The 23,312-nt window shown below is 36.3% G+C and overlaps 1 protein-coding gene across 5 annotated transcripts in view; it reads right to left on the bottom strand.

Moving 5' to 3' along the window:
• Positions 1–1,779: 1,779 nt before the first annotated feature.
• Positions 1,780–23,312, bottom strand: part of LOC133524004 (putative polypeptide N-acetylgalactosaminyltransferase 9) — a 422,033-nt gene continuing 400,500 nt past the window's right edge. For 3 of the 5 annotated variants that reach the window (XM_061859766.1, XM_061859767.1, XM_061859764.1), the window contains 10 exons: positions 18,862–19,441; positions 17,127–17,177; positions 16,081–16,273; positions 15,526–15,695; positions 14,987–15,151; positions 14,118–14,581; positions 13,597–13,779; positions 13,364–13,471; positions 10,708–10,836; positions 1,780–9,858 (listed from right to left, as the gene is read on the bottom strand). In XM_061859766.1, coding sequence (XP_061715750.1) covers positions 9,697–9,858; positions 10,708–10,836; positions 13,364–13,471; positions 13,597–13,779; positions 14,118–14,581; positions 14,987–15,151; positions 15,526–15,695; positions 16,081–16,273; positions 17,127–17,177; positions 18,862–19,093 — 1,857 coding nt within the window. In that variant the 5' untranslated portion in view covers positions 19,094–19,441 and the 3' untranslated portion in view covers positions 1,780–9,696. Of the gene's footprint in view, positions 9,859–10,707; positions 10,837–12,643; positions 12,749–13,363; positions 13,472–13,596; positions 13,780–14,117; positions 14,582–14,986; positions 15,152–15,525; positions 15,696–16,080; positions 16,274–17,126; positions 17,178–18,861; positions 19,442–23,312 lie in introns of all 5 variants that reach the window. The other 2 variants (XM_061859768.1, XM_061859769.1) reach the window with 2 other exon arrangements.

The following is a 23,312-nucleotide window of genomic DNA, read 5'->3' on the forward strand; positions in this document are numbered from 1 at the left end:
GACTAAAGTTAGACGTGTTTTTTGGAACTTTAGTTAAGAACGGAAAAGTTTCCTCATTATTTAAAATTGTAGACACTGTATTTTAGGTACAAATTAAATAAATATAAGAAAAAACTATTTACATGGATTATATCGCGTTCGAAAGGTCAGGATGTAATTTAAATTCATTAAACGCAATATAATCAGCAGTGGCAGCATGGTTCCATTTTTATCGCTTGTCACTATGCCCATCACTTTCACGCTTACATACTTGTTAGAACGTGACAGGCATGTTTACAAATGATAAAGAGCCGACCATCTTAGGCCTACAGTAAAGTTTATAAAGCAAGCTGAAAAATTACTATTAATTAAATTAAAAGTACAATTTTTAGGTTTAGGTACTAACCCTTTTGAAACTACGATTTTACGAGTCTAAGGAGAGACTTTGCCTCCTTGTGTGTGTTTTACCGCTTGTATAATGGGCAGTGCTTTGAGGAATTGTTTGACATGATGCCAACGGCCACTTTCTATCACCGCACCGCTCGCCGTCGGCAGGGAGTTCATCCTCACACCTTAGAACCTAAATGGTCGCGTCCTGTGCGGCTCAAGAGGAATTTCCTCCCGCAGACGCTCCGGCTGTGGAATGAGTTCCCTTCCGAGGTTTTCTCGAGGGTCTACAGTATGGGGTTCTTCAAAAAAGGAGTGTACAGGTTTTTAAAGGGTCGGCAACGCGCATGTAACACCTCTGGAGTTGCAGGCGTCCATAGGCTGCGGTGACTGCTTACCATCAGGCGGGCCGTATGCTTGTTTGCCACCGTCGTGGTATAAAAAAACTGTTTTTTACTAACAAAATGTATGTGTCACAGTTACATGAAATTAATGTTTTCAAATTCAAATTCCAGAGGAGTTACATGCGCGTTGCCGACCCTAACAAACTTTTTGTTAAACTATTCTTGGGCTATTGGGAAGATGTGATCTTAGAAAATTTCCGCTATAGCCTTCTAAGTCCCAAAGTAATTTTTGCAGTTCTGAATTTGAAATCTTTTATTCCATTATAGTTCAAACTTAGATTCCATTTTGTTCTTTTAAAATGACATTGGGTTTAATAGGAAAGTGCTTGATGGGCTTACTTGTTAAAATTATTAATTACTAATCCTTACAGCCTTATTGTCTTGTCTTTCTTCATCGAAATTATTTATATTTAAATTGTTACCTACTTTTTTCTATGACAAACAAATGTAGTCACATTACTGGGGTTTAATTTGATAACCCACACTTCAAAAGTGTGATTTTAGAAAATTTCCGGTATTAGCCTTCTAAGTCCCAATGTCATTTTTGCAGTTGTGAATACCTATACATAGTACACAAGTAATTTACTACTTTGTTTGAAACCTTCTTTTATTGCATTATTGTAGATCACACTTCGATTAGTTTTTGTTCTTTTAAAAGGATTTTTGGGATTTAAAAAGACAGTGCTTAACTTATCAAAACTATTAATTATTGTAAATCCTTACAGTCCAAACGGATGTTTGAATAATATTGGAATCATATCAATTAGCTGTCATTTGTCTGTTAATTTCGCTCTGAGTTATCTGTACATGTATTAGTGCAAGCGAGAGGCCCGCGGCTACCCCACACACTAGCGTTTTTTTAGCGCTGGTGTAAAGTCAGCGCTATGAAAAATGGCGTCACTGCGCTTTGCGCCAACGTCGCGTCAAGCAGCATCCATCCATCTTTAGAAGCCGTCGCTTGGAAGAGGCTGTGGGGTGAAGTTTATTGAAGTAAAAAAAAACAACAAACTTGTACAAATCCAACATAATGTTTTATTTTACAAACACTATATTATAGCCATCTAACATAATTACGCTATGATACTAAGTATAATACATCATTGGAGACATCGCATTATATACAGAAATTTCAACATTCATTTATATTAATTAACTAAGTAAAATATATAAGGCACGTTTATAACTCCCTAATAAGAACTAACAGCTATATTTCCAACGTTTAGGACATTATATTTAATTTAATAGTTACTAAATTTACGAAGTTGGAACCATATGTACAAAAATATTAGGACCGAAATATACGAAGCGCTTAACAATCGCAACATGTGTACGTACAGTATATGACTGCGGTCTGTCTGTTTCGGTCCTAAGATTACGAATTGTAATCTCATTTTCCTATAGATTGAGTGATATTATAAATAAATTGTTTAGGTAAATAAATATATGTATAAGAAGCTCTTTCCCACTGATGTCCAGTTTATCGCGGATACGGTTTTCCGCAGGACCCCGATTTACGAGTAGTTAGTACGAGCGGATACAAAAAACCTTAACAAATTATACACCTAAATCTTCCTCAAGAATCATTCTATCGATCAAGGCTCGGAACCGGTTTTTAATATACCGGTAAATACCGGTTTATTTCGGTTTTCCTCCAAACTTTTATGCGAATGCGAACGTTTTAAGAACTTTATTGTAACCTAAAAAAACCGGTTTATCCGACGACTGACGCAACGGCCAGTCGGCCTAGTGGTAAACATAGACACCGACATAGGAAGAAACAGGGTTTTATGTTTCTAAACCGGTTAATTTGACAAGAACTGTTCTCATAAAAACCAGTTTTAAATAACGGTTTTTCGAGGTAAACCGAAATTAAAAGGATTTGCGCCAAGTACATGATAACGGTTTGGAAATTTAACCGGTTTCCGAGACTTGCTATCGATAGGTGAAAACCGCATGAAAATCCATTCATTACTTTTTGAGTTTATCGCGAACATACATATACACAGATAGACGCGGCGGGGGACTTTGTTTTGTAAGGTTTAGTGATACATTCTAAATAATATAGTAACGTTCATACGAGCACATAACATACTACTAAAAACGGGACCCTGCATAAAACCGTACCCGCAAAAAACTGGACGTCAGAAGGCTTGATATCCGAGAGTCCGTTTCGGTTAATTTCGAATCGACTTGAACAGAACAAAGTGAGCGGGTGTCATTGTAAACGTCATAATTTCACAGAAATTTGACATCAAATGATGACATCACCACACTTAGCTGTAGCAAATGCAATGCAGTTAGCTTGTTCCAACTCTAGTGCATTATCCATTAATTACGTGACACAAAATTTCGAGTTGTTGGATCTCCCCTCGGAGCCTCCCGGAAGGGGGAGCCCTTTGTGACGCTTTTTCTTGTCGGTTTAACATGTACTGCCACATTTGGCATGACTCCCCCTCATGTTGCTGTGACGTAATATATGGATGACTCCTAGGTAGGACCAACCTCACAATTATAAAGCCCGACCAGAAATAAAAGATCATTGTCAAGAGGGCGCTGTTATTCTCAAGTATAGGGTGCTGTCACCCTATACATGAGAATCAGTTGAGTATGAAAAAGTTAGTTCCAATTGAAATTCCGCAATATGGCGCGTGATCATATACTCGTATTACTGGTCAGGCATTTTACAATATGTATTTTATAGCCTGAACTAGTAATTGAAAGACAATACAATTTTATAAACTCATCGCCCCGGGCAAGTTTCGAACTCGCAGCTCTGGGAGACCGGCCCAGTACGTACTCTACCGCTGAACTACCGAAATCTCATCTGAGGCGGTTTTTTTTTGCAAGTCGAAATCTGCAAGGTACACAAAATAATATTTTAATTGATACCTATCTTTCAAATGTGATAAATATAACGAGTGATTTATGAGTAATTACATAATATCTAGCTGAAATTAAAACATTAATATTATGTCTCAGCATACTTAATCGAATTCAGTAAGTCATGGAGTCAAATTTAAGTTATGGATGAGTCTTATTATATCTTACTCGGAATGTCAAATATACAAAATTAAATGGTTATTATTTATTTATAATATACCTACTTGAAGGATCGGAAAATACTGTTTGCATGAGAGAGGAAGACGTTTTTGCAAAATATAACTAACATAGTTATATTTTGCAAAAAGTCATCCGACATTTTGCAAAATATTGAATTCTGGTGAGTCCTAAACAAATGTTTAAGTATAATATACATGAATCAAGACAGCATATATTATAAAACATTATTTTGAAATGATTTCATAATGTTGATGTGGATAATAGGAAGACCTACTGGCAGTAATAACAAAGTTATTTTTAATCACACAACATTGAAATATGCTTTTATGCAAAGCATATTTCAATAGATCACTTAAAAAAAAAAAATATGCGCTATCAAGTAGGTACTTAACTAATAATTTTATTTTCTAGGATTAAATAACAGTTCTTAAACGACACCCTATCTGCAAATTCGCAATAAGAGTTAAAAAAATATTTCTTTTTTACGGTTTAACCTGTGCATTTTTGAGTACCTATAGTTCATGTCATCCACGATGACGCGCAGACTTGTAAAATGTAACCTTTAATAACATGACATTACGAATCAAGGCACGCGTCGTCGTGATATCATGTTTCAAAGAGGTCAGCGTTGGCAGCATGGTTGCATTTTTATCACCAGTCATTGTGTCTGTCACTTTCGCACTTACATACTTGTTAGAACGTGACAGGCATGGTGACAGGCGATAAACATGCGACCGTGCTTAGCCCGCAGGGATACATTAGGGGACGAATGTCCCGCGACACGCGTCGGCGACATGTCTGGAAAAGTCGTACGTGTACGCGAAACCTCGCCTGACATATCTGGCGACGCACGACTTACAAAACACGCTGTAGGGCTAAGATGGTCGGCTCGTTATTATTTGTCACCGTGCCTTTCACGTTATAACAAGCATTTAAGCACGAAAGTGACGGGCATAGTGACAGATGATAAAAATGGAACCATGCTGCCACCGCTGGCGACATATATCGCGCGATATTGCCAGACATGTCGAGTGAAGTTCGGTAACGTTGTCAAGTCACCCAACGTCGCTGGCGACACGTCGCTGTCGCTTAAAGCCAGGGTTACACGAGGAGATAAATGTCTGGTGACAGCAAGCCTCGGAACCGGTTTATAAAATACCGGTAAATACCGGTTTATTTCGGTTTTCTTCCGAACTTTTATAAGAACGCGAACGGTTTAAGAACTTTATTGTAACCTAAAAAACCGGTTTATTTGACGAGCAACGAAACTGCCGGCTGGCCTGGTGGTATGCCACGTAAACATGGACACCGACGTAGACGAAAGCGGTTAATTTGACAAGAACTGTTCTCATAAAAACCGGTTTAAAAATAACGGTTTTTCGAGCAAAACCGAAATTAAAAGGTTTAGCGCCAAGTACATGATAACGGTTTGGAAATTTAACCGGTTTCCGAACTTGGGCAACATGTGACGCGCAATGTCGAGCGAAGTCCGGTAACTTCGCGCAACTTTACAGACAAGTGTCCCCAGACATTTGTGCAGTAGTGTATCCCTATAAGTCTCCATATTTAAGTACCGAGAGTGCTGAGACCAGTGCCCCTAGTGTAAATTTATTCGATAGCGAAACGTGACGTACGCTTTTGCGGTAAGTCTCATTTTGTATAGGATTTAGAAACAGCGCGCCAAGCGGGACGTTTTGGAAACTCAAAATCCCATACAAAATGAGAGTTAACGCAAAAGCGTACGTCACGTTTCGCTATCGAATAAATTTACACTAGGGGTACTGTTCGCGTTGAGCAGCGCGTATTTTGATAACTTCAGTATTAAACCATTTAGACGAATGTCGTTTAAAAACTAAAAACTTCAGTTTATACAATCCGAAAAAGCTTCAAAAAATCAGAACAAATTATAATATAATCATAAAATTCATAAAACATTCTAGCCCCTAATTACTCTCATTTACGTTAAAATTGAGCTGACAGCGTGGCTGTCAATCCTTAATGACTTTGGCGAAGCTGACTCGGCCGATGTCTTCTAATTGTCGCCTAAATTAATGACATTAATCATGTCTGTCACTGCGCATTTACATAGCTCGGTGCTGCACGAAACGTAAATGATCTAAACAAGATAAGTTATAAGGAGAATTTCATAGTTACTAATTATTTGTTGGCAGGTATTTTCGCCGTTCATATATTTTTTTAATTACACTTTATGCCCGCGACGAATGTCTCGTAGAATTTGAAAAACCTGTACTGTGTACAGACAAAGTTATTACAAAATATTCACTGTCAGCCATGATGCACAGTACCCCACTCTCCCCTGTCACTCCCTTTGTTAGAACAAATATTTCTTTTGATCAACAAAAATAACTTGATGACTCGTAGAAAAAGTATTGTATACAATAGTGATATAATCAAGCTTTTCAATCTCGTGCCTTACTTAGGCAACTCAGCAAGCCTCATTGCCTAAACACAGTACTCGATAGAAAAGCTCAGAAAATTGTCAATTTAATAAAACAGGAAACTATTGCAAGTATTTAAAAGAAAGAAAGAAAAACTTGTGTATTTAGTTTAGATCAAGTCCATTTCGCAGCTGTAACCGTATCCACACATAACATTTACAGGCAGTTGAATTTGTACGCCCTAATAACTATTTAATTGAATCACATGGTTGTAGGAATGTTAAAGTATCTTAATATCGGAGTATTCAGACAGTAGTGCATCCAACTAGCGTGACTTGACGAGAAAAGTTAATCACTGCCAGTTTTGACACAATAATAAATATGCATTTATTTTTAATAAAAACTTGGGGTTTTTGTTTTTATAAACTATAAGAAGCGATATTACAAGGCAAAAAGTTGGTTGGTTGGTTGGAAATACGGTGATACTTCCCTCTTTAGCGTGAAATTTTTAGGAAATATCTGATCACGTCACCACGTGATCGTCCATAAAAAAAGAGAAAATGTTTTTCCATTTCTAAATATCTTCCATTCTCCATAATTTTTTAGTATGATATTGACACAATAGAAAACTAGGTTTATAGGTTTAATCTGCAAAATATTTTTTTTAAAGCGAAACCTAGAATATATTATGCTGAAGCGATCGACATCCAAAGTACTATAGTAGTAGTAGTAGTAGTTAGTTTTTTCCTATTCATGTTTCAATCACCTAATGTATACTCGTAGTTGTAGTTAATAATATAGTGTAAAAAGCCTCGAACTGTTGAGTGTTGTTGCACACCTGTTATTTATTTATTTATTTATTTATTTATGTTCAGGAGAACCAACAGCTTTAAACTTACAATAGGACAACAAGATTATGAAGATAATTAATAATTAGATAATTAGATTATTGGTGCATAGAACCATAGATATTGTACGTGTCCACTATACTTGTTCTTTACTAGCTTTGTTTATGTACTGTTGGTGTCTTATAAAAAAAAAAGTGATTTGGTAAGATTGAGTTAGTGGAAAACGTTTCTCCTGAAATGAAATTTCATAGATACCGGTAATACCGTTATTTCGCTAGGATCGCAAAGCTATTATTCCCTTTTAATCGTCGTCACAAAACTGACAGCGATTTACTTTTCTTGACCCTTTTCAAGGCATAGTACGATTTATCGCCAATAGAATTTCAACTTTAGCATTCCGATTTAAGGTTCAAATTAGATTACACTTTCAGGAAATGTTACTTGTCTTCAAATGAATCATCAAAGCTGGATTAATTGGAATATATTTGGATTTTTTGAGGAAACCTTGTAGATTGGTGGGGCCTGGAAAAGGGTTAACTACTTACGCTAAATGGGTACACTATTTTCTGAAAAATATCTTATAGCAATGGAAAATAAAGATAACTTAATGAGTCCCAGACCTTGTTGATAGAGGACTATAGAATAACATAGTAAATCATTTTTAGGATACTTTGTACAAAAACTCAATTTTAGATGTTTTATTAAAACCAGGGCCCGTTTGTCATGCCGTTGACGGAAAAATTCCAAATACATATTTTCATAATCGTTCATCATTTGTCAACCTCTTTAGTTAACCGACATAGATACTTGACAATCAGTATAGAATGTCTAGGTAACTAAATTTTATTTTATTGTCACTCAACTGAATAACAGATTGTTAGTTTATTAAATAATACATATTTTGACTTTTCAATATTTTTCTTTTACGTATCAAGTGCTATTTTTTCTACGCGTCAATAGATTAGTTATCTCAATTTGTAATGTTATAAAACAACTGCCTGTATGATGAACTACGTCATTTTTGCGTCAACGGCATGAAATGTATGGTCCTTGATGAAAACCAATAAATTGATCGGAATGGAATTCCTTATTCTATGGGTAAAATTATTAAGTATTTGTTGAATCGATATGATAAAATACAGATATGCTTTAGATATGTACGTGAACGGTTATCCCTATCATTATCTTACATTTGAATTATTTATTTTAAGTATTTTAGACGAAGAGCATCTAGAACATGTTAAACTATTCTACGTAATTTCAGTCAATTTTAGTTACGATTTCTTCATAATCAACACATGTACAGTCACTATCAGATACATCGGAGCGGCCGAAGTGCTCAAAAATATCTGAACACTAGCGCCTTGACAGTAGAGGCGTGTTTGGATATTTTTGAGCACCTTGGTAGCTCCGAAATATCTGAATGCGACTGTACACGAAAATAAATTCGATCTAAAAAGAACTAAATAAACAAAACTATACCTATTCTCAATAAAAGAGCAAAATATTATTCAAACTTTTGTATCGTTACCCTATCAAAGTCTAGTTTTGTAGTCAATTGATATCTAGGTACTATTTTATGCTTTAAAAAAATCACAAATTGAAATACACAAATATCTGTGACTATTGCTGTTTGCAATATTAATGAAGCTTTTATTTATATAACTATTTATAAAAATCATATGTATGTTAAGATATGTACAAATCTTTTGAATTTTTACTCTCTTTAGCTAAATATTTTCATAAAATACGTAATAACATAACGAAATAGAAAAACAAAAAATAACAATACTATAATTATTAATGCCAATATAAAATCCAATTAAAACCTACTAAATTAAATAAATAAACCAATGAGATTACTGGTTTTCCAGTGGAATTGAAATGGGAGTTAAATATCAAACTGTACAGATTTGCTGAAAATTCACTGGCACGTAAATCAAAGAGGGCGATTCGAACTTTATAATCTTGTTATGAAATGGTTATGGATATGATCTCTCAGCTACGAACAGTGACATTTCTTCAACCAGAAATATCACTATAAAAGCTAACAGATCTGTTTCGACTCGCCCTCAAGGAACCTATAATTTAGGCCAAAAACTGCATCACTATTTAAACGGTACAAATAGGTACGTTGATTTACATCACCCTTATTTAATCGAAAGGGATTAAATCAAGAATCTATGGACATACATTTATTACATTTACTAATACAATTTCACTAAAATAATCACAATCTTATTTTAATTATAGGTTATCATTTTAGTGAAAATGCATTTTAATCATTTACAACATCAACACGGCTTCAGTAACAACGGAATGAAATATTGTTCCATCACTATTTTCCAAAACTACTAAACATCGTTCATTAGTATCATCACAATATGATTTCACCGATCCACTATTTAATTCAACTAGTACGTCATTTTTAAAATCACTTTTAAATTTAAACACACATAAGCACATATTGCTTCCAACAACAAGTGATTCATTCATTTCATAATCAACACTAAGACACATAATTGTGTCCAATATCAAAATGTCCATATTTATAGCAGAAGTAACAGTGGGCCCATTCGTAGTTCAAATGAACAGTAGTTCTGAACCCACTCTATCGGTTTATATAAACATGAGTTCTGGGCCTAGTCTGTCGGCTCGGAAGTTCTCGAGGGTCCACAGTTGTCGGATATCCTCTTCGTTGCAGGACTCCATGGTGATCTTGTCCTTGTTTTTCGATATTGCCATGCATTTTTCGCTGGAACCATGCTTCAGTAGCTTCGTCTGTAAGAAAACGAGGATTTTTTTTATTATATTACTAATCGAAACATTTATTAACTATCCAATATGAGAATGAACGAATTTCAATGAATGAATATTTGAATGAATCTTCACTAGATTAGCGGCGCATAGAGGGTCGGTTGCATGGAACCCTGTCTCATATTATTTATGTACGTATAATTTTATATAATTTTGTGATATTTTTCTAGTATCAGTCGCTTTTAGGCAGCGGTACTCAACCTGCGGCCCGCCGGGCTTTTTTAGGTGGCTCGCCAGGTGATGCTGGCATAGATACATAACCTTACCATCCCTTTAAGCAAATTCATCTGGCGGCCCTGGGCTACAAGTTAAAACCTGCATTTGTGGCTGGTGTCTGAATAATCCCAATAATTTGTCTAGTTTTCCCTCTGAGGTAGAAAGTCAGTCAAGTCAGTCGCTTTCGTAATATCTCGGGATTAATTGCCAAGCGGACCCTTGGTGCCGATGAGCCGTGGCAAAAAGCCGTAATAACGTTAGAAAGATGATGACTGTCTCGGTCTGCTCTGCATGTTGGTTGGTAGTTTATTCCCGAGGAAGGACAGTTTTAATCACTGAATACTACGCAGACGTAGTCGCGGGTAGAAGGGGTATTAAATGAGCTGGCCCGTACAAACGCATTTCATTTTGTACATTACCTACATGTCTTTTAACGTTTCAAATTTATTACTATTTGATTAAGTATTTTCCACATCCATTATTACAAAAATTACACAAGTCACAACAACAAACAAAACAATATAAATCTTCAAAACATTCACATTTGCACCGGACAATGGTAGACAATTTCGTGGAATGCTAATATGTTATACTTACATTTTGATCATAGAGCCACAGCTGGTTGCCTTTGGCCCCGTGACACGGGTACAACACCACGTCGTGCCCCGAATAGTCCAGGCACGTCTCGTCACGGCGAATCTCACCAGTTTTCGAGTACATCCAGTACTGTGAACATTGTGCATTATGTTATAAAAGATGCCCTTATAAATCCAATAATTGAACATTTATAAATTCTATTACAAAGTAGTATGGTCTAAGAATGGTCAGGTAAATTTTTCTAATAGTGAAAACAAAATTGATGATAAAAGCAAAGTCAAATAAAAATTATAATCTAATTTAAATAGGAAAAAGGAATCAGGTTAAACCATAAATAAATACAAAACACGAAAACCCATCCCTCAGTTAAATTCTGATTTTACACTAGCTACAAAAATCAAACAAAAACAAGTCAGATAAATAAATACAGATGAAGAATGTACCAAACATATTCAACTATGGTAAATACAATGAATGATGTATTGAATATGTTTAACATGAATAAGTTAGATTGTGAAATCAAACGTAACTTAATATTAATATACCTAGCGGCAGTACCCAAATTGTAGGAGTAATAATGGTTTAAATAACTTGAACTTATACAATTACCAGTTTGGATTAATTTTCTCCATTTGTTAACCCTTACAAGAAATGAGCCTCTACCATGAGCTGCAATCAGTGTTAACCGAACGTTAATTAGAGTTGATCATATTGAAAATTAACCATTACAAATTGAACCGTAAACCGTAACGGACGGTTGCAATTTACGGTTCAATTTGTAATGGTTAATTTTCAAATGATATTACTTTACTACAGTAGTAACTGAATAAGTATGAGATATTTCTGTTTCTTTACGGTCTAATGTGCCTAACTTCAGTCCAAACGAAGCTGTCTCGGTCCCATTCTAAGTATAGTAAAAACAGAACAAGAATTGTATCGTAGAAATGTACGCCTCTAGCGGTTACATAAAGAACTAAAATCGTAAGTAACGGTAAACTACCGATCGAAATTTAGCAACTGAGGGTCAACGAGCACTGATGTTTGCAAATTGCAGGCATCTTTCTCTTTCAGTGTAATTACTGCTTAATAAGTGTAAAAGAGAAGCATGCACGAATTTTGCAAACGTCGAAATTTTTGGTAAGCCCTGTGACTTGTGTTGGCTGTTGCTATGGTATCGCCCGGCACCATGGTGATAAAAAGAGAGCACTTTAGGTGTGAAGTTAGCCACGTATCGAAAACTACACGAACAATCAAGTAAAAACTTTTGTGACTCATGGCACGAGCTTAAAATTTTAGTCCTATATGAACCGTCTGAGCCACTGTACACTTTCTCCATACATTTTCCGTGACGTTCTCGCTATCGAGTAACGTTTTCTGATCTCATGGTAGCCACAAAGCTCTTTCTGCTATTGCTTATCTAGAACATTAATTTACCTCTGAAATAATCAAAGCCATTTACCATGCCGTCGTGCCTTATTTAAATGATGGAAAAGTGACGAATTAATTATATTCTAAAGTAAGTAATGATATGAATTATGAAAGCATTATTTAAGCATACTTGTTAGAACTTGGTGCGTCAAACTAAGAGAAATTGTTTATTTAAAAATACGTTAAATGTGTCTATATTAAAGGCTGGATCACAACTTACCACGTGTCTACTTTTTACAATTAAGGACTCGATTCCACTAAATTAGTTGTCATGTCACATATGTTGATCAACAGTATAATGCCCTTGGTCCAATGCCGGAGACAATCTTTTGTAAACGTGCTCTAATCCATTTAATAAAGATGGAAGAAAATCGCGTGACATAAAAGACTTCGCAGTCAGTTGCGCTAGCCAATCTACCACCAACTTACCGCTACTTCATGATCATTGATCACCATCACCAACTACATGAAAGGAAAAGTGAGGTGCTATAGACAGCCTATGACAAACCTGGTTGCCTCCGTCCCCATGGCAAGGCCAGGCACCGACGGGCTTCTTCATGTCTTCTGGACCGGCGGCGGAGTCGAGGCATGTATCCGTTCCGCGGTTCGCGATCTATTGTGATCCATAAGTTTAAAGGCGTGCCAAAAGAAAGCGTGCCCGGGTAACATTATCACTTGGCAGATAAGGGGGATAAAAGAAATTTGCATAATGCATATGGGGTACGAATCGCACCCTAACATTTTGTACTTATGGATATGGATAAAGATGCGATCCACTTTAAGACAAGTGATTATGTTAAACCGAATGATAATGAAATTTCTCTTGTAAGAGTTGATGATGAAACACTTATTCCACATAATTGAATAAGTTGAACTTAAAAGAAGGTTGCCACTCTAGCCCTTCTAATAGCGACACACCCAAATCACGTATTTCATTTCAGGCTACCTGATTGCCACCCATGTGGTGGCACTTATGAATCTTAACAGTTTCTTCTTTCGATGTATTCTCATCAACATCTTCCCCATCAAGGCAGTATCTGCGGCTAAATGCTTCATTTCGCATCTAACTCGTGATGAAAAAACCAGAAACATTAATCCATGCAACGTGTGCTAGACGGCGTGCTAAACGTGCTTAAAGAGTGCAATAAGAACTCAAAAGGACACAAAAAGAAATAAAACCTCCTAGAAAATGGTACTGCCGCTTAAGGTGGTGTAAACGACAGTTAACCTGGTTGCCGCCTTGCCGGTGACACGGGTACAGTCCGACGGGTTTATGGTGATCGGACTTGCGCGTTGGTGAATCCAAACACGTCTTTTGGAAGCCCACGTTTCGAATCTGCATAGGTAATTTGGAAGGCACGTTCAATGTCAACATAAATTAGCACTCGAAATTGAGGATCATAAAATTACTCAGATTATTGCGATTTTATAAGAACGCGAGAAAAATAATGATAAACTCACCTCGCCATGGGCCACTGACTCGCCAGGGATGAAGAGTTCAGGATAAATGTTTTTAAGATACCACTCGAAGGATTTGCACTCTAGTTTTCTCCTCAGCTCTTTTCGGCCACTGACGTCGCCGAAGTCACCTTTATCGTTGCCAACTCTTTGGTAGTAGTATTTTGCGTAGTCATCCAACCATACCTAAAAAGAAGCATACTTTAAATTTAATGCACCGTATAAAAGCACTGAAAACCTCAGCCATTCTAATAGATTTAATTTATTTTGAACTAGTCGCTATTCGCAGTTTGAGTATCCACTCGATTCGTAACTTTAAGTTGATCAATAATCACTTGCCCGGTCTTTGGGCCTGGCGTTTATGCATTCTGACCTTTTTAAATCATTTACTATCATAAAATGGGATTTCTAAAGTAAAAGCATCTAGCTGCATTACAAAACTGTGTATGAGAATAAACCCTCGATTCCAAACAGTTTACAACGTGTCCAAACTGGGTTTTTACATATCATACAGGTCTGCATACCTCGGCAAGTCGAACTGAGTTCTTCTTCAACACGTTAACGCCAGTCCTCCACTTATACGGTGATCGTTTCCTAAATATATGTCCAACATGTGAGCAGGGTACAATTTCAAGCGTCCCACCGCACATCCAAGTTTTGAAGGACAACTCCAAATTTTCACCTCCCCAAATATCGAAGCCGCTGTCATAAGTTCCCAATTTTTCGAAGAATTCTTTGTCAATGGCGAAGAGTCCACCAGCCATCGTTGGAGACCATACTGCTTCAGCAGTGTTGGAGTGTCTAGCACGCTCCCTGGCTGGCACTGGGTGCCAATTAAATTGAAGGTTCCAGTCGAATCCCCCAACGTTAACGGACGTGGAGTCTCTGTAGTGGTATTCAAGGGTGTTGTCGTCGATTACGTCGATTACGGGGCATACGACGGTAGTTTTGTTTCGCGCTATCCTGTCCAATAGAGGTTCAAGCCATCCTAGAAACAATTATTGATTAGGTATATATAGTAGAATAATTTTAATGATTTGCTGTAAATAGAAGTGCTTGAAATACTGTCATTGCACTCATTATCTTCAAAAACTAGTATAAGTTTAGGAGATCGGCTGCTTGTTACAAATTGGTGGTTACAAATGTATAATGTCTGCGACTACAGCATGACTGTTTAAGTAATAGTGTGTCTTCCAGTAATAAAGCATGCATATAACTTGATTCCTGCCGGGTTCATTTTGAAATTGAGATATATTTAGCGCATTATCTGTACTTGAGAAATAGAAAGAAAATTTTGTTCAAGCTTGCTTACAAAAGTTCTAGCAAGATGTTAAGAATAAAAAAGGCGATTCAAACGCCCAGACATTTCGCCCACTAGCAACAATAAGTTTACCTTCAGTACACTCGCAATGGCTGTCTAGATAAGTGAGAACCGGCGCAGTCACGTATCGCGCCCCGAGCAGTCGGGCCCTGATTAAACCTTCCCGGCGCGGAGCTCGAACTATGCGCACTTTGGGCAGGGACGACATGTAGTCGTCTAATTGTTGCATCAAGTGGGCTGAAAAAAGGAAAATTCACCATTTTCAAACAAATGAAACGGTTGAAGATGCACAGTAAACACTCAAGTATTTTGCATATTTTAGTAGTCGTTTAATAAAAAGTTTTATTTGCTTCTCAAATAGGAACACTGCAGTGCAGTCACTTATACGTGTAGGTATACTAAACCAGTGGCAGTGTATAGTTTTAATTCTTATTTTACGAAAGTTTAAGGAATTAGTGAGGTATATTAAGAATTTTTATAGAGGATACAAGTAGATAAGTGCATCGGATAGACATTATGGATGCAGAATAATACCCCCATATGTTTTTCTCTTAAGATATAGAGAGTGCGTATTTTGTTTAATCATCTCCATTCCATCTATATATACATACGCATATCAGAGAAATCATCCACAAGCACGATCTCCTTGATCAAATGTTCCGGCGAACGGTCGAGCACGGAGTGAACCGTTCGTAACAGTACAGACCAGGCTTCGTTGTGGAAACAGATCACAACGGACGTCTGTGGGAGATCTTCCAGGAAACGCCCTGGTGTTTTGCACCTGATAAAAAAATATTAATATCAAAATGTATGAATAGAATAGTGATGATACTGATGATATCATTGATGTTGCATTGTTGTTATGGCTTAACGTGACCTAATATTTTTTCTTTACGTAAATGAAAGTTCATTTGAATAGGTGTGCTATAAGCTCGACCAGTTAACATTAACAATCAAAATATGTCTTTGCATAATGTGACTCCGGTTCATTGAAGCTAAGTGAAGCTTTATACTGATCATCCTAAATGGGATCGGGCAGTTAATAAATTTAATTTCAATGTAAGTATTACGGAGTTTCGATCGTCTCTACTAAGTCTGTACTTACTACGCACGACGTAATATATAAATTATAAAAGGCTAGCAGGTAGTTACAAAATGATTCTCACCATTCGTCCCTAGGATCCGGCAGTTTCCTCCTAATCGATATGAGATCGCTGACGTATTGATTAAACGCATTCTTCTTCCATCCCTCAGCTACAGCAATCCTTGCGTCATCGCTCATGTTCTTCGGAAGAACCACAGGCTTTCCTAGTTCTCCTGGTGCATTGTCTGATCCAGGCGCTGCTAGCACACCTAGACCTACGAAACGTTAGCCATTAGCATTACTATCGTCACCATCATTATCATAAGCCTATATGGACTAATGTTCAAGCTACAAATCTCTTCCAGTGGACACAAGAGAAGGAATTTAATAAATGGATAAAATTTTACAGATAATGTTAGTTTTAAGACCAAAACAGACCAACAATTATTAAATCTACCATCACATTATACTTGCTTCATATAAAGCAACATTGATTTGCTTCTTGTATGAAGAAATGATAAATTTAAGAAACAATATGATTTATATAACAAAATCCCTAGAGAATACTAACACCCAAAGCAAGCCTGAAAGCAAATGGATCTATTCACCATGTAAGTATAAATATATTAAAGAAAGCGCCCATGATCGTATTTATTTTTATTAATAAAGTTTTTTGGAAAAATATCCTAATTTTATTTTCTTATTCCTATCTATCTAATGTCATTGCTTGGGTTCATATTAATAAAGTTACTGCTATGCTTAATCAATTCGAGCAAACAACTACACTTAGGTAGTCGTAGCTGAAATCTAGATCGATAAAATACTATATTCAATAAGTGCGATCAAGTCAAATAAACGCCGGGATCATTACCGTGGCATTTAATACACATGTTCAGTCAAGAAATGTGATATTATGTACTCTTTCGTATCTAGTTACTGTGACTATCAATGTTCAAGTCATTGGGATCTCTATATTATTCTCATTGTTACAAGGTACTAAATGGTACTAGAGAAATAAAATTTCTTGACCGTACATATGATAATATGTGAACCGATGTCTCACTACTGTGTATAAATCTAAATTATTTTTTAAATTGCGTATTAGTAATAAAGCACCATCAACATTACCTTCCTCACTTTTAGGAGCAATCCGAGCCATCCAATTGATCCGTTTCTTTGCTGTGATAACAAATCATGCAAAACATAAAAGTAAAAGCAACACAGTTAACAAACATGCAGCAACATTAGACACAACTAACACGTACAAAGTTTGTAGTTCAATGGGGAACTTGCATTTCTTTCAATGGTGAGAAATGACTTTTTCTCGAATATCAACTGTGTTCTATAAATACAGCAAGATTAGAAATGAGAGTTAGTCAAGCACAATAAAACTAGTTATAAGCTACACTATTAACATTGCTTAAGTTGTGACTTCACAGTTCACATTTGAACCCTTTTACAGGCATAGAAAGAATTATCGACTGCAGTCGACCTACAGAAAATTATGTAATTCTGTTCTCATTCGCCCATGCATCTCGCGCGCACCAATACATGTACGGACAAATACGAGCGAAAGATAACCAAATGCACCAAGATATCGTTTTTATGTCAAAGTATACTTTCGAATTAGCCTCCATCGCTTGATTGTGTAAAAAAAGAACAGCCAATTCGAAGCCAACGTAAAAATGAGGCAAATATTTTAAATGCAAGTTCCCCACTCCAAAGTCGGTACTAGTACGATTGATATTCATGCAATTCATAGACGCTATCATGATTAGCATTTCAATTGTGTGGATCTTAGAACAATCGAGAAGTGTTTTCTAAAAGGGCTTATTTATCAATGAAAACCGTACAAAAATAAGCCCTCTTGAAAATGCACTCGACAATCGTCGACGACGAAAGTCTCAAGGAAAGGAAATTCTAGCTTCAGATTATCATAACCATTTCCTGTGCATGACTTACAAACGATGCGATTGTATGGGGGAATTATGCAAATTAAGTGTTTTAATGTCTTTATGTGTTTCTAAAGGTGCTTTAATGACCATTCTCATTTAAGAGCAGCAACGGTAAAAATTTATAACTTTTATTATTTTTTAAGTGCTTCTTAATTAGTCTTTGCAATTCTGCATTAACTGCAAACTCGTCTTATTAAGGAGATAGTGGATATCGATTTAATCACAAACATTTAACATTTTAAACAATATAGAATAACCAAAACCATTAATGTACAAGTAATCACAAACAGTTATCATACACCTACCAACACCACGGGTCATGCAATGAAGAGTCATAATCCTAAAGGCTTAGTTGAATTAAAACATAATCACCATCATAACAAACATCAACTGGCTAAAGTTCACAGAAGCCAAAGGATTTTGAAGCTTATTTACAGAAGTTAAATGTCATATTCAACTGGCAATGGTCGCGTGCAGTTGTGACTTTATCCAGTTAGTGTGAATCGTAAATAAGTAATGTCAATTTTCATAGCTGGGCCTGATTTAAGTCCACTTTTTTGCAAATTTTGATTTTTTTTATGCTATCACTACTCAGAATCACAAGCTCTTTCGATCCTAATAGAAGAAAAATTCCCAAGATTTTTATGTCCATTCTGTAGCCATTTTTCATAGATTTTGTATGACGGTAATGGAATGAAAGAAAGCACAGATTTACGGACATTTAAGGACACTTTTTTTCCTGTTTGGGTCGAAAGAGCGGATAAAGATCCTGAGTAGAAATAACATAAATATTGAAAGAAAAGTGTAGTGTAACTTTCAATAAAATAACCCAGCTGACTGCGAAAATAATTAAAAAAAACATGACCTAAGCCTATTTAGAAATAAATAAAAGTACTAATGGAACTTACCATCAGACAGATTATTTCCATAATTATCGCTTTTCTTCTTCACAGACGTAGGTTTCGCCATCTTGTATGGTTTCGCCTCTGCGTCCTCGTATTCTATCGGCGGTGCAACTAAGGAATTCCTACTACCATTGGTAGTCAGCAGTGCTACCATGAACCATAACGCCGTTAATACCAGCACGGCCTTCAATATCCACGTGCGTCTTCTTAAGAACAACATACTGAAGAACTTCATCTTAATTATCTCAAGCTTCTATATCTACTCTAATTTTTATACATTTCAATAGATCGAGTCTTATAGAACTTAAAGTTTTAAAATTTGAGCAATTCTTTACTATCTAGAATAATCACAAATGGTGACTAGCATAAAATGAATCAGATATGTAAGCTTTTAGCGTTTCAAGATATGCTTTATAGATATGACCGTTTGCATCTAGCTTTAATGTTTCCTTCACATGACTAATGTTTTAGTTTCGTCTTGAAACTTTTTCCTTCAGAAATCACTGGGTTTGTCTTCTTGTTTCATATGTAATGTGTCCATGAGAATTTGTTTCCTTCCATAATCTTGAGGTCTCCTCACAACCTGAAAATAAAAGAAAGTAATTCATTTACAATCTAACTACATATTTTTTATGTACCACTAAGACGGTTAGAATGTAACTGAGGTTAAAACAAAGTCTAGCTTAATTAGTCAACTAAGTATGTATAACAATTTCTTAAGAAACGAAAAACGACTCAGTACATAACCAGTTTAAAGGAAAAAAAGTAAGGTAGTAAGTAACATTTTGCATAAATTTCCCCTCAATAACTCCATGTCACTTTGTAGATAATAAACAAATAACTCATAATATTTATTAGATACCTAGTTTATATGTTGGGCACAGGTTTCTTATGACATTTACCTATGAGAGGGTGACGCCTGTTGCTGATTTATGGCTGTACCAATCTGACGAAACCTACATTGCGGATTTGAATTGGTCAATATTACTCTTAAAATGAGACTTAGTTATGACGATATAAATCTCAATTTATACGTAACTAGCGTCCCACCCCGCAACTATACTTCACACGGGTATGTCTTATACATATAAACCTTCCTCTTGAATCACTCTATCTATTAACAAAACCGCATCACAATCCGTTGCGTAGTTTTAAGGATCTAAGCATACATAGGGACAGACAGACAGCGGAAAGCGACTTTGTTTTATACTATGCAGTGAAGTGAATTTGGTTGTCATGAGAGGGTTTCATAGTTTAAATAGTTTTTTCTGCCCTCCGGGCGGAAAGCGTCAACTGTGCTCCCGCGGCGCTAAACGAAGTTGCCGCTTTCTGCCTCCGACGAGCCGAAAAATAGTATGCGCACCACGGGAGGAATCGTAGTTAGTTAGTACTTACTTTTCCTCCCTTGGGACACAAATAACTAATGGACGTACTTAGATATTGGTTTCTCTATTGCGAAACTCCAACAAATATAAAGTATAATAAACATACTAGTTTTTGACATTTACGTCAAACTCATTCAAGCGAAACTATGGAGTGTGGAATTAAGAGGAGTGAAATCTCTTATAGTAGAACTGTTGCAAAAGTGTCCAGCTGTTAGCTATAAATAATAGTTCCAAATCTCTCCAGAGTAGCGCTAGAGTAGCTAAGAACCTAGGCGCTATTGACGGAGTGAAGTGCGCTGTCTATGATTTGATTTTTATGTTCAAGTATTCTAGGTATTGTAGCGCCACCTATTTAAGGTTTTTTGATGACACTTTTTGGTACATGGAGATTTATTTCCTTACCTCCTACTACCTTCCGTAAAGCGAAATCTATTTCAATTTCACACATCCGTTACTATTAAAAAACAAAACATATTAACCTTTAAAACACTCATCATTTATATATGTTAGCACACAATTAATATCCCCCGTTTAAAAAAGTCAGACCGAAACAGAGCATGGCAATAATGGACCCTTGACATTCGTGAGCTGACATATTGCAGGCGATTTTTCCTCGAATTACTGCCAGGAAGGTAATGGTACTGGGTCGGGGAGGTCGACTGCTAATATATCTTAGCAAACGTTCGTATCCTACTGTTGTCAAAAAATAACTGTTTCTCATCACACTCGCTCGAAAAAGATCTTATTTCATGCAGGTATACTGAAGGACAAAGGCATGTATTGTTCCCGGGGGAGTTATGGATTGTGAAAAAAAGCTATAGCTCCCGAAGGTTATAGTTTTTAGGGTTCCGTAGCCAAATGGCAAAAAACGGAACCCTTATAGATTCGTCATGTCCGTCTGTCTGTCCGATTATGTCACCGCCACTTTTTTCCGAAACTATAAGGGCTATACTGTTCAAACTTGGTAAGTAGATGTATTCTATTGAACCGCATTAGGATTTTTACACAAAAATAGAAAAAAAAACAATAAATTTTGGGGGTTCCCCATACTTAGAACTGAAACTCAAAAAATCTTTTTTCATCAAACCCATACGTGTGGGGTATCTATGGATAGGTCTTTAAAAATGATATTGAGGTTTCTAATATCATTTTTTTCTAAACTGAATACTTTGCGCGAGAGACACTTCCAAAGTGGTAAAATGTGTGTCCAAAGTGGTAAAATGTTGAACGAGATCTAGTAAGTAGATTTTTTTTAATACGTCATAAATGGTACGGAACCCTTCATGCGCGAGTCCGACTCGCACTTGGCCGCTTTTTTTTTATTGTATTACTAATGCATACGAACCAAGTAGTTATAAATGAGTTTTAAATTTAAAATACTGATGTTTATAATTAATTTTTATTGCATTTAAATTAAATAAATTTGATTACTTTCATAGCCGTTTAAAATATTTTTACATTATTTTCAATCGTGGCTGAATCCCGGATAGGTCTGTGCTTTCGATGCCTAACCTGTCAAAGAATGACAATATGGCGGACGAATGTTTGAAAACTCACCGTATTTAGGAATTAGTTCACTTAAAATTTAGTTTTTTCTTCGCAAGTGTGATGAAAAACATCGTGTGTAACTCCGGGGGTAATAATATTGGAAACGAGGTCTTTAGATGCACGACAGCCACAAATTTCATTTACCCCCCTCGTTGCAAAATGCACTATTGATAACACAAAGCTTTTATCGTCCACTCATCTTTTCTTTTAAGAGGGACGACAAGCCACCAATTTAGAATAGGACAAAAGATATGGCGCGCCGCCTGAAAAAGTATTTATTTTAATGATTAAGTATTCAGTATAATTGTAAATGCTAACAAATTATACCGATAATTGCATGTAGTTGTTATGTTTTCTAGATTATTTTTCTCCCTGCACCCACATTCGAGAATTTCTGTTTGCCGTATGGTTGATTGGTAGAGAATGCCTTAAGGCATTAAGTCCGCTATTTGTTTTTATTTATTATTGTGTAATAAAGTTTAAATAAATAAATATTTAACGACTCATGAATTCCGGGCCTCATTGTGACGACCGAAGGGGGTGGCGAAAACAGAGGCGGGGGCCCCTCCCCCGTACTCCATTGTACTCATATCACTACGAAAACGAATTTCTCGTAAAATTATAGCAATCATTATTCGATCATAATCACCACACGAGGCTAGGGCTCCAATAATCAATGAACATTAGATATTGTTCTTCCAATCGCCCGCCGAATGTTTGACTTCGGCAAACCTGTGCAATTTTTGGAATTTTAGATTCAGACATATATAGACATTTGTGAAGCTAGGGAATGATGAATGGTTTCACCCAAAGCTGTGGTGGTGCCATGCGCAGGGTTACCAGACGTCAGGAATATTGGACGTTTGTCAGGAATATGGCCATGTCAAGAAAATGTCTGGCATTTTAATAAGTAGGGTAGGGTTAGCAATAATCTATTAAATAAAATAAAAGGTAAAATACAACCGCTATAAATTGTACACATGCACTGCATTTTTATACTGTATGATCAGATTGTAGCGTTAACCCCTTACTTCATGTCGTAAACAAAAGTATTATATCTGTTTAAAAATAAACTTTAATAGCTATCAATAGAATTGAATATTATAACTGCCATATAGGGCTGCGCATGCGGTAAGGGCTTAAATAGATAAAAATATAAGTAACATATAGACTACCTAGCTTGCGTATTATAGGAGCTTCGTCTGCCAACAAACCACTCTGTGGTTTGGCAGAAGTATATTGTAAATATTTATAAGGCGTGAAACGTGAATAAACGTTTATTTTTTTTTATTTTTTTTATAATGTACCGCGTTACAAATCAGGAATTTAGTCAGGTGTTTCAAAATGTCTATCTGGTAATAGGCCCGTGGGTAAAAAGGTAAGGTCCACATAGGTACGAAGACACACTGGCACCATCCAATCTCCAACGGACTAACATAAAAGCGGGCGCAGCGGCGGAAAGCGCCGAAATTTGGAAACGTAATAAATATAAAAGCCTCGGTAGTGTGTAACATTTTGTAC

The sequence above is a fragment of the Cydia pomonella genome, chromosome 13 (genome assembly GCF_033807575.1).
Source record: "Cydia pomonella isolate Wapato2018A chromosome 13, ilCydPomo1, whole genome shotgun sequence".
In the NCBI taxonomy this organism is placed as follows: domain Eukaryota; kingdom Metazoa; phylum Arthropoda; class Insecta; order Lepidoptera; family Tortricidae; genus Cydia; species Cydia pomonella.